The sequence below is a fragment of the Meleagris gallopavo genome, chromosome 10, assembly GCF_000146605.3.
Source record: "Meleagris gallopavo isolate NT-WF06-2002-E0010 breed Aviagen turkey brand Nicholas breeding stock chromosome 10, Turkey_5.1, whole genome shotgun sequence".
NCBI lineage: Eukaryota > Metazoa > Chordata > Aves > Galliformes > Phasianidae > Meleagris > Meleagris gallopavo.
This window is the reverse complement of record NC_015020.2, coordinates 180,337-193,306: the sequence shown is the minus strand read 5'-3', so window position 1 is coordinate 193,306 and position 12,970 is coordinate 180,337. Positions and strand designations below refer to the sequence as shown.

Below are 12,970 nucleotides of genomic sequence, written 5' to 3'. Positions count from 1 at the left end.
AGGCTGTGGATGCCCCGTCCATCCCTAGAGGTGTTCAAGGCCAGGTTGCATGGGGGCCTGGGCAGCCAGATGTGGTATTAAATGTGGAGGTTGGTGGCCCTGCCTTTAGCAGGGGGGTTGGAGCTTCATCATCCTTGAGGTCCCTTCCAACCCTGGCCATTCTGTGATTCTGTGAGCTCTGGCGGCAGCGGGGCGGCCGGGGCAGTCCAGACCTCACCTTCCCCTGCTGTGTGGAAGCTGCGTTGAAGTAATGAGTGAATAGGGCAGCACAGACCCCAGGACATGGGTGCTTCAGGCACCCACTGGGCTGGACATGATGGAAAGCAAGCAAATGGTGCAGTGCTTAACCCCACTCTGCATCTGGTCAGCAGCCAGGAGACTTAAGGCCAGGTTTTTCAGAGCTGCTTAGTTGTTTGAAGATGTGGCCTCATACCAGTAGGCACATAACCTTATCCTGAAAACCTGATCCTCAGTGGCAGCCCAGCACCATGTGAGCAGGTTCTGCGGCCCGCCTCCCTGTGGCCACGCTACCCAGGCAGGCTATGGGCAGCATAAAGAGCAGGAGGAACATTACATCTCTGACCTTCATGGAACAAGGCAGGAGGCTTCCTACTGTGTTTGGTGTGGCGGGGAATGTCAGGCAATGCAGTTTTATCTCATTAGCTCCCCTCTGCTCTATTCCATAAACTGCTGCTAAAACTGTGCACTCAGACCATCATATTGTGACTGGAAAATTAATCATGTTGAAACATTGCTTATCGTAATTAAGTTATAAGCCTGGAATTGAATTATAAAAAACAGATGTTTACATTCTTTCTCCTCACTGATCTCATGAGAAGGAAGCACAGAACCAAAGCTGTGCAAAGCATTCACAATAAAAACCCAAACCATGGAAAGGTCATCTACAGCTCTGCTAACAAAAAAAACTCAGACCAGGTTTGTGAGAATATTCACAAATCTTGTGAGGAGAAATGCATCTGAGCCTATGGTAATATGTATTTTGAACATACCAGGGTCTGGCAGCACTCACACGTAAAGATTTCACTCGGTCCTTCTTGAAGATGAATTTCTGTTCATTTTTCCTCACATCAGCTTTTGTGTATAAAATAAAGATAGGCTTTATGTGTTCTTCTGTCTTAAATTATTTCTCATTTTGATGTAGACAGGCTAGGACAAACTGATATGGCGTCTCTATGAAAAAGTAATGCTTTGACACATAGTGCTGTCTCTCTAAAAATATGCCATTTAGCATGAGTTTTAAAGTACAGCACAAAGAACAATAAACTTCACTTTTATAATGGTGGAAATGATATTTATTTTAGTTGACTAACACTTTCCGCTATAAAGTATTCCTGAGGTTTGGAAGCTCTGACACCATTATTCACAGCAGGCTTTTAAAATTTGCAGGAAGAGAGCCCTGCAGTGAGAGAAATTATTCTTTTTCTTTCCTTCTCCAATGACATGATTTCCATAGCTCACCAAACAATCACCTACAGAAGAAAATCACTGTGTCCTCCTCTGCCTGGTTTTGGCCCAGGTTTAGGCTGCATCATGGCAGTGTGCTGCAACCAGAGTGCTTGGGCACAAGGGCTGGGTGCAGACCCTGGGTGGCGGGTGACAGACAGACAGACAGACTCCGTGCCCCATGGTCTGCCACAGGGCCAGCAGCCTGGCTCCTGCATGTCCCCTTGTGCACTCTGCTGTCATGGACGTCTGTGCTGTTTGGTTCTTAGCTTTGAGCATTTCCAGCATACCTAACTTCAACAGTATTTTCATGCCTGATGTGAGGCTGGAATTTGATATTTTGTTTACACAGTTTGGTAGTGCAGAAGAATGTAGCAGTGCAGAAGATCTGAACCCAATTTTCCAGTTCCTTCCTCCTACACTGACACACTGTCACTTTGTGAGCAAAGTGCTTGCATGTGGTATGCTTACATAATAATAATTGTCCAGAATAAGTGTACATAAGGTGAGGTGGAACAAAGGGCTCAGCAATTTAACTCCTTTCTCTGTAGCCTGTCTTAAGTATAAAAAGCCTAAAATGTGTTCACTGTGGAAAATGTACTAGTTCAGAAGACTGGGAAGGAAATAAAGCACTTCTCACCTTTTGGGCCTTTGTCTCAATCTGCTCCATTTCACAATATACAACTAACAAATGCCACTATCTAATAATGGCTGCAGAGAGGGAGTTGCTGGTTTCAGTCCAGTGCAGAGTAAACAAGCATGCATTTCAAAAACAGAAGTTTTTATCTGAAGAATATCAGAACATCAGCATTTTTAATGCTGGTGCTACTCCAGTTACAGAGCAAGCTGCTTACGCTAGGACAGATGCTGGGATCCTGTGGACCACTCTCAGAAGGCTGCACTCACCCAAGCTCATTCTCATGACATCTCTCAGGACAGCAAGCTCTGCATGCATCCTAGATACTCCATGTTGTTTTATCACAAGTGTTTGACAAGATTTCCTCTGGATGTCCATACACATCAAAAGCTTTTATTCCCCCCTCCTCCACGCCTGCCTCTCCCCCTTTTTCTTTTTGCTTTGTTTGGACTTGATTAATTGTTGAGAAGAAGGAGAGAATCTTTGCAGTTTGTTTTGGGTATACTCTGTGAGAAGTATATATATTGTATAGTAAGAGCTGTCCAGTTCACAGACAGTGTCCTTAGCCAGTCTTTAACCCTGGCTTTGTATTTTATGTATATTCACTCTAATCACAGGTATAATGCTATATTTGTCAATGATACTCACTGCTCTAAAATTGTCTCCAGCTCCGCGCTTTGAAAGAGTATGCAGGGAGAACTCAGGATGTCTTGGGAAGGAATGGGGTTAAAATGCCATCCCAGAAAGAGGAATGCTACTGAAGGAATTGGCAGGTACGCAAGAAACCAGGTAGCTGCTCCCTAGAACTGCTTCTAATGCTAAAGATCATGTCTGTGGTTATACATAGCAAAATCTTCACATTTGCGCACAAAGACCATGAGAAGCCTAGCACTGCCTCCTGGGGGGAGATTTTGTGATGTGAATGGCATTACGTGCCATTTTGTCTTTCCTCTCTGCAACCAAGTCATTTCGTCCTGCCACGTTACTGTTTTATCACAGGAGAATTACATATTCCTTTAAGATGCATTACCTTTGCCAACAATATAAAACCTATGACAATATATAAAAGGGCACATGTGTAAGTTTTGTTTGACTTCTGGCTTCTGGATCTTCAGAAGGGTCATGTATTGTAGGCTTTCTCCAAAATCCATGTCTAGAAACCACCTACTTTTTTTAAGAAAACAAATCTTGGGATTCTAGTATGACCACCTGTTTGCAGGGATAGATGCTTTTCAATGGAGTATTGAATAATCCAGAGTCTGAAGAACTGCAAGTTTCAGATCTGCACTTTTTCAAAAGATCTGTTTGAATGTGAAATCAAACTAAAGGCTGTATTTATTCCTTACTCCTGCCCTTCAGGTATCAGCGTAGACAGAAGCTGGATTCAGAACTGTTTGGATCTGCTCACACTCATGACTGATTGAATTCTCATCATTCAATACCTCATGGTTACTGCTTTTTCTTAAAACCCAGTCTGCATCCAGAAATATTGGACTATTTATGGCTTGGATAATTAATAATTTACAGCAGTATCAAAGCAGACATGTAAGTGCTAGCAACCCTACATGTTCTACAAGCATTTCTAGATGATGGACAGCTTCTAACTTAAAAACCAGAGATTTTTAAGATGCCACGTGTTCTATCTTCTAATACAGCAAAAAAATGAATGGAGATAATTTCTTGGCATTTTCAATTTCCTTTCTCTTTTACAGAAGTTAAACTGCTTGTTTGGTTCACAGCTCAACACCTTTCAGAATATCATGATGTAGAGCAAAAGATATCAACACAAGGAGCAAATAGCAATAGCAACTGGAACATTTTGTTGAATAAAATATCTGCCTCAGCCAAGAGGCCATTTCACCCTGCTGCAGAACTGAATCATCTTTCATCCACAAGATGAAATTATTTTGTTTTTGATTATAAAACATTTGCTTTATGAAACAGGCCATCTTGTGATTAGGACATAGAAGTAAAAGTTGGGCTGAAAGTTTTGTTGATACGTTATTGATAAAAGCTTTTATCACTAATGTATCGAGTAGGACCAAGCTACAACCTGCTGTGCAATTTCCTCATTCACATGGGAAAAAAAAAAAAAAAAAAAAAAGAAAAAAAAAAGAGTGAACAGTGGATGGAGAAGCGGAATAAACTAAAGTATGGGGCCTGTTCCTAATGGCCAAGGCAGTCAATCTCCTTATCAATCTGTACTTTTTGCATTAAACCCTGCATGTTTCTGAGCACAACATACAGTGCATATGTCACCAATGTGTCCTTAAAAAATCTGTAATTCTCAGCTCTTTAATTCCCAACTTATAAATGAGGAACGAAAGCAGATGACTAAATGTGCTCAAGGTCACAATCTGCAGCAGAAATAGTGAGCAAATACAGATCTAAATTTCACTTAGGATCATTATTCTCCTCTTTCTCCTCTCAAGATTCTTTGGCACTAAAAGGATTGCATTTCTTTCTCTACTGAATATTTGTAGGGATGGAAACAGCACAAAATACAGAACACCTGTTATTTGCTGTAGAAATAACCTTGAAATTACAAACATTTTGTAATTCGGTAACTTTTTCCCATTGCAAATTTGCTTGTGTTTTTATAGCATTCTATAAAAGGTATTATATCTTAATTTGTACAAGCAGTTAATAAACTTTTCCTTATTATTAGCAAGATAAGGTCATCTTTCAAGCCCAGCTCCTTGCAAATCCTTTTCCTGATTTTAAATTTCTGCACTGAAGAAGTACATGCTAATTCTCTACTATTCTAAACTATCTATCTCTCTCTATATATCTCTATATATTATCTATAGCCATGTATTCATGCAAATTTACTTGTGTCTGTACATTAAAAAGTGGTGCATGAGGCAGCACGGGCTTCATAACACCTACATTTTAAACAGACATCTACGCTGACCTTAGGCAGCCACATCTAGCCCAAGTGTCGTCAGCTCCTTTCCCAGACCATGGAGATTACATCAATATACTGAATGGCAGCTCAGTTTGCTGCTAAGAAAGGGGGTAAGAGGTGACTAGTTCTGAGTTTTAACTGGAATTTTTTAGTTAGGATTTTAGAAAGGACTTCAGCATTGTTGTCTGAAGGTCCTTTTTGAAACTTTTCAAAGACCGGAGGATCTATGGTTGCATAAAGCACTGAAAGATTGTTTCACTGCTGTTCTGAGAGCAAGCAGAGGCTATCACATCAGAGGTACACTGTATAGCACTCGATGAGGAGAACCGCTTTACAAGTCAGCCATTTGATTTCTCTAAGAAATGCCTATTAATGTTCATTAGATCTTACAAACTTATCACCAATTTATTTGAATAGAGGACTAACCAGACATAACCAGACAGAGAAGTAGATGTTACAATACATCTACTGTTGTCACCACTTGAGTAATATGACTGCTGGGCAGGGATATTCATATAGTCATACAATCATAGAATCATAGGATGGCTTGGGTTGGAAGGGACCTCAAAGATCATCAAGCTCCAACCGCCCCCTGCCAAAGGCAAGGTCACCAACCTCCACATTTCATAGCAGCCCAGGCTGCCCAGAGCCCCATGCAACTTGGCCTTGAACACCTCCAGGGATGGACGGGGCATCCACAGCCTCTCTGGGCAGCTGTTCCAGCACCTCATCACTCTCATAGTCAAGAACTTCCCCCTGACATCCAACCTAAATCTTCCTCAACTTCAAACCATTTCCCCTTGTCCTGCTGTTATCTACCCTTTCAAAGAGTTGATTCCCCTCCTGTTTGTAGGCTCCCTTTAGGTACTAAAGGCTGCAATGAGGTCACCCCGCAGCCTTCTCTTCTCCAGGCTAAACAAGTCCAGCTCCCTCAGCCTGTCTTCGTAGGGGAGGTGCTGCAGCCCCCTGCTCATCTTTGTGGCTCTCCCCTACACCTTCTCCAAAGCTTCCTGTCTTTCTTGTACTGGGGCCCCATACATGGATGCAGAACTCAAGATGGAACCTCACAAAGGCAGAACTCCTACACCATAATTATAAAGATATTCTAAAATTTGTATAGCTTAAAATTATGTTATTTTCAATAATTTCAAGTCAAGATTTTCGAGAGAGTTTGAACACAATTAGGCAATCGAGCTGTATTATGAAAATAACAGTAACAGGTTGAGGCTAGAAAGCAAGAACGCTATCTCCCTCTACTGGCTAATCAGAGTGGAATGTTTTGAAAATGCGTTACAAATAGTAATCTTATTTTTAGAAATTATTTTATATGTACATATGTATATATATATAATATATATATTTCTTTTTACATAGTTAAGGTTGAATTAACTTTTAATTATAAGCAGAATTTCCCATGAACACACAGGGATAAAATGCCTATATCCAAATATTTTACAGAGAGATTCTGATAATAAGAAAAATCAGAAAGTATACTTTTCACTTTTTTGGGAGAGGGGAAAGATTTGTTTATAGTGTGCTTTTCCAAAATTGTCCCAGAGTAAATAAAATCTAGCATTTGTTAGCAGTTATGTTGTCTCATGAGTGTCCAGCCTTTTCCTTTAGCCACATTGATTGAAGAGGAAGTGTCTTGAGCCACATTTAAAATGTATAATAGTTAATATAGGAAATAAAGTATAGTACAGTGTATATAGGTAACAAAACAAATATATATATATATTAATTAATACGTTTTAAAAAGAGGCTAACAAAAGCAGAAAAGTAGTGGATATCTGACCTAGTTTTTGTGAATCTAATCCATCAGCCTGGTTCAATGGGAGTCCCTGTAATTCTCAGAGAGGTCTCAAGGTGTTTGTCAGAGATTTGTGATGAAATTCTATTCTTCCTATGCTTTATCCTTTAAAACAGTTGTTCACAAATGTTCTTACTGCCAAAAAGCATTGACATGAAAAGAGTGTGATTGAGAAGTGAAAGATATTTGAGTGATAATTTTCTCTGGTAAGATAGGTCTTACTAAAGATTAGGAAAGAGACACGATCCAATTTTTGACTTGAATATGTGATTGCAACTCTGTAATTCCATCTGAAAATGTGCAGGTAATGTAGTTATGTTGACTGAAAATGGAGTCACAAATCTACCAAAACCAGGATTTTTTTGGCATTCTTGAAATTTGTTCTCGAATTCCTTTGTCACAATGGAAAGCAAGGCTGGAATTTTTTTGCATATCAAAATGCAAGCAAATATCAAAATGCATACAATTATTTGCCATGACTTGAGATAGCACTGCACCGCACCCTCCCCATGCCCTGGTTTTCGCTGACGCAGCGCTGACTGCTCACTGAGGTTTGGGTGCGCACCTGGGGCACAACGGGAAGAGTCACTGCCATGAAGGTATGGGGCTGTGGACTGCAGGATGGGCAGGGCTGGGCTGCACCCAGCCTGTGAGCTGTGGGATGGGAGTGCCTGATTTAATATTTTTAAGTTATTTACAATGGGTGTTGAAACTCTGAGAATCTACAAAACTTCCATTACATGATAGCCTATGTCATACAAACAGCAGCTTTCAGTATGTAGCACTATTCCCAATTATCTTAATATTGTAAACAATTTGTAGATCAGATATTTAGATTTTAGATCAGATATTTAATACACTTCTAACAGAATTAGTCTAGCAATATAGCTCTGCAGTCTCTTATCTTGATGGCAAGCAGGAATCTTTCCTGACTTACAACCAAAAGAAGTATCATCATCCTCTGTTACAAAGGGCAGATGCATTGCCACTTCAGTCTGCAGACTGAAGCTTGTTTTGGAGTCACTGACAGTTAGAGGTGACATCACCAAGCATCCCAGTCCTCTCACTCCAGGAGCTATCCTATGGAATGCAATTTGCAGATTTGCATCCCATTAGTTTAAATACCGCATTTCATGCCTTGGAATGAAATCTTCTGTTCCCAATTTCTTGGGAGAAGCTAATTAGGGTACAGCATTCTACTGACACATCACAGCAGAAAGGCCTCCCAATGCACAGAGCTGCCGTATGGGTGTATTCTAACAAATATGTTCTGAAAGAGATCTCATCTTCCTCAGTCATAAATGAGGAGAGAGAAATACTCTCTTAAACAGTAAGTCAGTTTGGGAATTCATGCCATTTGCTAAGTACTTTGTTATTTCTAATTGATTTTGAGATGTATGGAATGAAGGCTGATCTTAGGACCTGCAGATGAAAATAAATGTTTAGTTCTCCAGAGTTATATGCTTTGCTCCATTTAAGCCACTCAAGAATTCATTTTGTTTAGAAACAAATGCAAGTCCAAGTTCCCTGCATCTGTCTATACAGGCTAAGTCTATGACGAAAGCTACATGATGTTTCTCCCACTACCCGTCTTCATCCCCATGACAGTGTTACAAGAATTAGCTCACAGTTCTGATCTCAATTTTTTTTTTAATAGACTTGGCTGATTTAAGTATTTCTCACATTATTAAATATCCCACTTTAAATTTTTTTCACCAAGACAGCACTAACTCAAGCACTAAGGCATGTGAAATGTGTTTTTCTGGTACTTGAAGAAACCAAGTTCACTCAGTTAATAAGTTCATCATTTTTTAATGATTCTTTTAGTCTGCAGTTTCTGTTTTCACATTTAAACCCATAAATATTGACAGATCCTTTAAAATCCTGCTAGGCTGTAAGTTGGCATCTCTCCAATAGTAACTAAGTCTGAGTTCCCAGATGCTCTGAGTGTCCGGAGAGCTAGATTTACTGCCAACAGGGACTGCATTCCCCGCAGTCACACTTGGTTGGTGTAATGGAGATACTCTGAGCATTCAGAATGTACTTCACAGAACCTTTGTGTTTGTGGTCAGAGGGTTAGAGATGAGTTAAATAAGAGTGGGCCAGAGCTCATGTAATAATAAGATTTTCAAAGAGAAGGGGTTAAAAAAGACTTCCCCTCATAAAATGCAAAACTGGCTGGGCTAATTCATTATTTATCATTAAATTAGTTGGCAGCTTCCATCACAATCCTGTTTTCAGGTCTCCATGGTTTTGTTATGCTAATGGTCCAGTCCAAAATTTTCCATTAAAAATGGTCTGCTTTGAGCTTGATTTTGCTGTTGCTCAACCAAAACCACCCTGGTGTTTCCAAGAGCACTCACTGCTCAAGTCTATGGTTTCTTGAGCAGACATGAACAGGCGTTCTGTGCAGAGCACTGGGCAGGTCCTCCAGTTTCTCTGATGACATCTGGGTCCTGCCACACAGAGTTTTGCTTGTTCGGGCACTCCAGAAAACAAGATAAATGTCTGATCTAGCAGAGGAAGCTAGGTCATGCCCTCCAGCTATAAAAGCTGGAGACCACAAGCCACAGGTCTCCCTAGTGCATATGTATGGATGCAGTTTATTTAGACTTCAGCAAAGACTTTGACACTGTATCTCCACATTATGTTGGAGAAGCTGGAGGCCCTGGCCTGGACAGGTGCTCGGTCCTACACTTTGGTCACAACAACTGCATGCATTGCTACAAGCCTGGGGAAGAGTGGCTGGAAAGCTGTGTGGTGGAAAAGAATCTGGGGATGTTAGTTGACAGCTAGCTAAACAAGAGCCAGAAGTCTGCCCTGGTGGTGAAGAAGGCCATTGTCATTATGGCTAGTGTTGTCCGCAGGACTAGGGAGGTGATTGCACCTCTGCACTGGTGAGGCCACATCTTGAGTGCTGTGTTCAGTTTTGGGCCCCTCACTACAAAGAAAGATATCAAGGCCCTGGAACATGTCCAGAGAAGGGCAACAAAGCTGCTGAGGAGTCTGGAGAACAAGCCTAGTTGGGGAGTGGCTGAGGGAGATGGGATTGTTCAGCTTGGAGAAGAAGAGGCTCAGGGGAGACCTCATCGCTCTCTACATGACCTGAAGGAGGTTGTAGTGTGGTGGGGGTTGGTCTGTTCTCCCAAGTAACCAGTGATAGGACAGGAGGTAATGGCCTCAAGTTGTGCCAGGGAGATTCAGGCTAGAGATTTGGGAAAATTTAGTCTTAGAAAGAGTGGTTAGGCATTGGAACAGACTGCCCAGAGAAGTCGTGGAGTCACCATCCCTGGAGGTTTTCAAGCAAAGGGTAGATGTGGCACTTAGAGACATTGTATGGGGCTGCTGAATCACGGCCTGAACCTCTGATTGATCACCTGAGGCGAGCAATGAGTCAGCCACGGAGCACAAGTGTAGGCAAATCACCTGTGCTGCAGGAAGGGCTGGAGCTTGGCTTCACTTCTCCTAGACCCATTTGAGAGCTGACTGCCAGTGGGGAAGGATCTCTTCTGGAGGTGCACTCCACTGAAGTTTCCCTCATGAGCCCAGGTTACAGGTGAGTGTACCTGTCGTTTCTGTTTCCTTCTTCACTGTAATAACTTCAGTGTAATAGCCAAGCTCTCTGCTGTACCTTAACATCTGTATATTTGTTAATTGTACACTGCTATATCATAACATCGGTATATTCATTAATTGTACATACATGGTTTAATGGGTGTGCTTGTGATGGGTCGATGGTTGGGCTAGATGATGATCAGAAGACTGGAGCTCCTCTCCTACAAAGGTTGAGGGAGTTGGACTTTTTTAGCTTGGAGGAGAGAAGGCTCCAGATAGACCTCATTGCAGCCTTCCAGTCCTTGAAGGGAGTGTACAAGCAGGAGGTGGACAGACTTTTTACATGGTCTAATAGTGATAGGACAAGAGGGAATGGCTTTAAACTAAAAGAGGGGAGATTTAGGTTAGATGTTAGGAAGACATTTTTTACTTAGGGTACAGGAAGATGTTGCCCAGAGAAGGTGTGGATGCCCCAATCCCTGCAGGCATTCAAAGCCAGGTGGATGAGGCCCTGGACAGCCTGATCTGGTGAGTGGCAAACTTGTATACGGAAAAGGAGTTGGAACTAGATGATCCTTAAGGCCCTAGGGAAGTGATTCTGGGATAAGTTCTGACAGCACTTTACTCTCTGTTGTTCAGGCACTGCAGGTACCAGGCAACATCCTTTTTGGGGTGCCACAATGTATTCACACAACTGTCCTTAGATCCAAGCTATCTTAGCCTGCAAGAATCTTTTAGAGCAACTGTTCCGGCAGAAGTTGAACGAACTGCAGTCGAATTAAGACCCTTCCTATTTCTTCTATCTAACCAGTCAAATCTGCTTTAATTAGTTGAAATAAATATTCATTATGGATAACAGATTCAAAGGAATCTGGTTTAACATTTGTTGGAAATATCCAAATAATTTTGTCAGGACAGTATCTCTGATAAAGGCAGATTTTATTCGCAATTGCAACGGTGGACATCCCACAAGCAGGAGCACCCTAAGAACACAACAACAGCTTTTGTACCTTGTTCGCCCTTTGCCCATCCCCATGTCGTGTTTCCCCATTGGCTGGGTACTCCAGGCTCACAATCTTATCGCGGCTTACATTTGTTAATTGGTGTTACTGCGTGTCAGCCAGCAGCCGTCCTGTTGTTTCCAAGCTGTCTCAGAGCTCTTCTGTCGTACTGATGTGGTGATTTTCTTCAAAGCCTTCGTTAAACAAAGAGCACTGAGAGCGGGGTGATGCCAGGCCTTCCGATGTCTCTTCAGGCGCTTCCTTGGGCATGCCATGACTTGTTCTCTGGTTTGATCAATCTGGTGCAGGATATTCTTGCAATGTGAATGATAAAATATACATATATGCACCTATATACTGAGCATGCATTCCTGGGGAAGGTTAGTCCAGAGATAAGCGATGCAGAGACCCCCCTCAGGTAAAGTAGAAAGACTCCCAGAAAGAACTATGACAGCAGAGACCATGAAATAAAAAAATATTATCCAATTCTAATGCAGAAATAACATTTGATTCTGACAATATTCATAATCAATAACGCATTAAAGATCAGACTTGATTATTTAATAGTCACTTACCGGTGTCCTACTCTGCTAAAAACAAAACAAAACTTTATCACCCATATGTAACTGCTTTTTGTGTTTGTGGTTTGTTGTTTTTTTTTCTTGGTGGTGGTGGTTTTTTTTCCACAAGATACTCTTTGAACAAGTTAGGAGAGAAAGCATGGTTTCATGTAGTGTTTTCAGTGACTTGACATGTAAAGCTGTAAAACCCATTGGCATAACAAAGATTAGGTTTGTTGTTGTTTCGCTTTTTCTTCCTTTTTTGCCACTTCAGAGCTAAGGATGCAGGAGTCTGTGCTGCTATGTGTCTGGCAGTCCCCTGAAGAGCCTATGGCAAGGATTCAGGGATGAACAAGGTGGTATCTCCTAGGTAAAGCCAAAAGCAGTGGGTCTTATTCACCTCCCACTGAATGAGGGCTCCTTGGCTGGCAAAGTACTTGGGCTCTGTCCCAGGCACAGGGCCAGAAGACGCACTTTGTGGGCTGCCAGGACTGACCATTATTGCCCTTCCTCCACCTCCTTGCCCCTCCACATGCTTTGCAGGGCCCAGAGCCTGGTGAGAATCCAGCTACAGTCCCAGAGTCCTCAGAAAGCTCTGTCCATGTGACACCTCCCAGCTAACAGAAGTTACCTGAGAAGTTATAAAGTCACATTGACAAGATTTCAAGCTTCAGAAGGTTTCAAGCTGAGCCTGAAGGCAGTGGAATCATATGCGTTGACACCCACAACTGCAGCCAGGCTTCTGGGTGGACACTGCAGGCCCTTGAGAGTTACCTTACAGAAAGCACACTGACACCACTGGCAACTTCATGGGCATGAATTGAGGCCCCCTGCAGCACCAGAATGCTTGTCAATGCAGCACAGCAAACAGCCGTGGAGCAGCAGTGTTACAGGATTCTCAGCTGCAACCAGAGCACAGCAGTGCTGTCACTGGTTCAGGCCCTTAGTCTAAAGTGAAACTTGCCAGTGCCAGATCACAGGCCAAATTTCTCCTATGAAGAACTTGCAAGAGAAAATTTGGTGTAAGGCCATACC

The 12,970-nt window shown here is 42.1% G+C and overlaps 1 protein-coding gene across 1 annotated transcript in view; it reads right to left on the bottom strand.

Moving 5' to 3' along the window:
- HMCN1 (hemicentin 1) overlaps nt 1–2,134 on the bottom strand; it is a 184,281-nt gene extending 182,147 nt beyond the window's left edge. The window contains exon 1 of the mRNA XM_031554941.1: nt 2,105–2,134. Within this exon, the coding sequence (XP_031410801.1) occupies nt 2,105–2,134 (30 nt within the window). The remainder of the gene's footprint in view (nt 1–2,104) is intronic.
- Between the last annotated feature and the right edge of the window lie 10,836 nt (nt 2,135–12,970).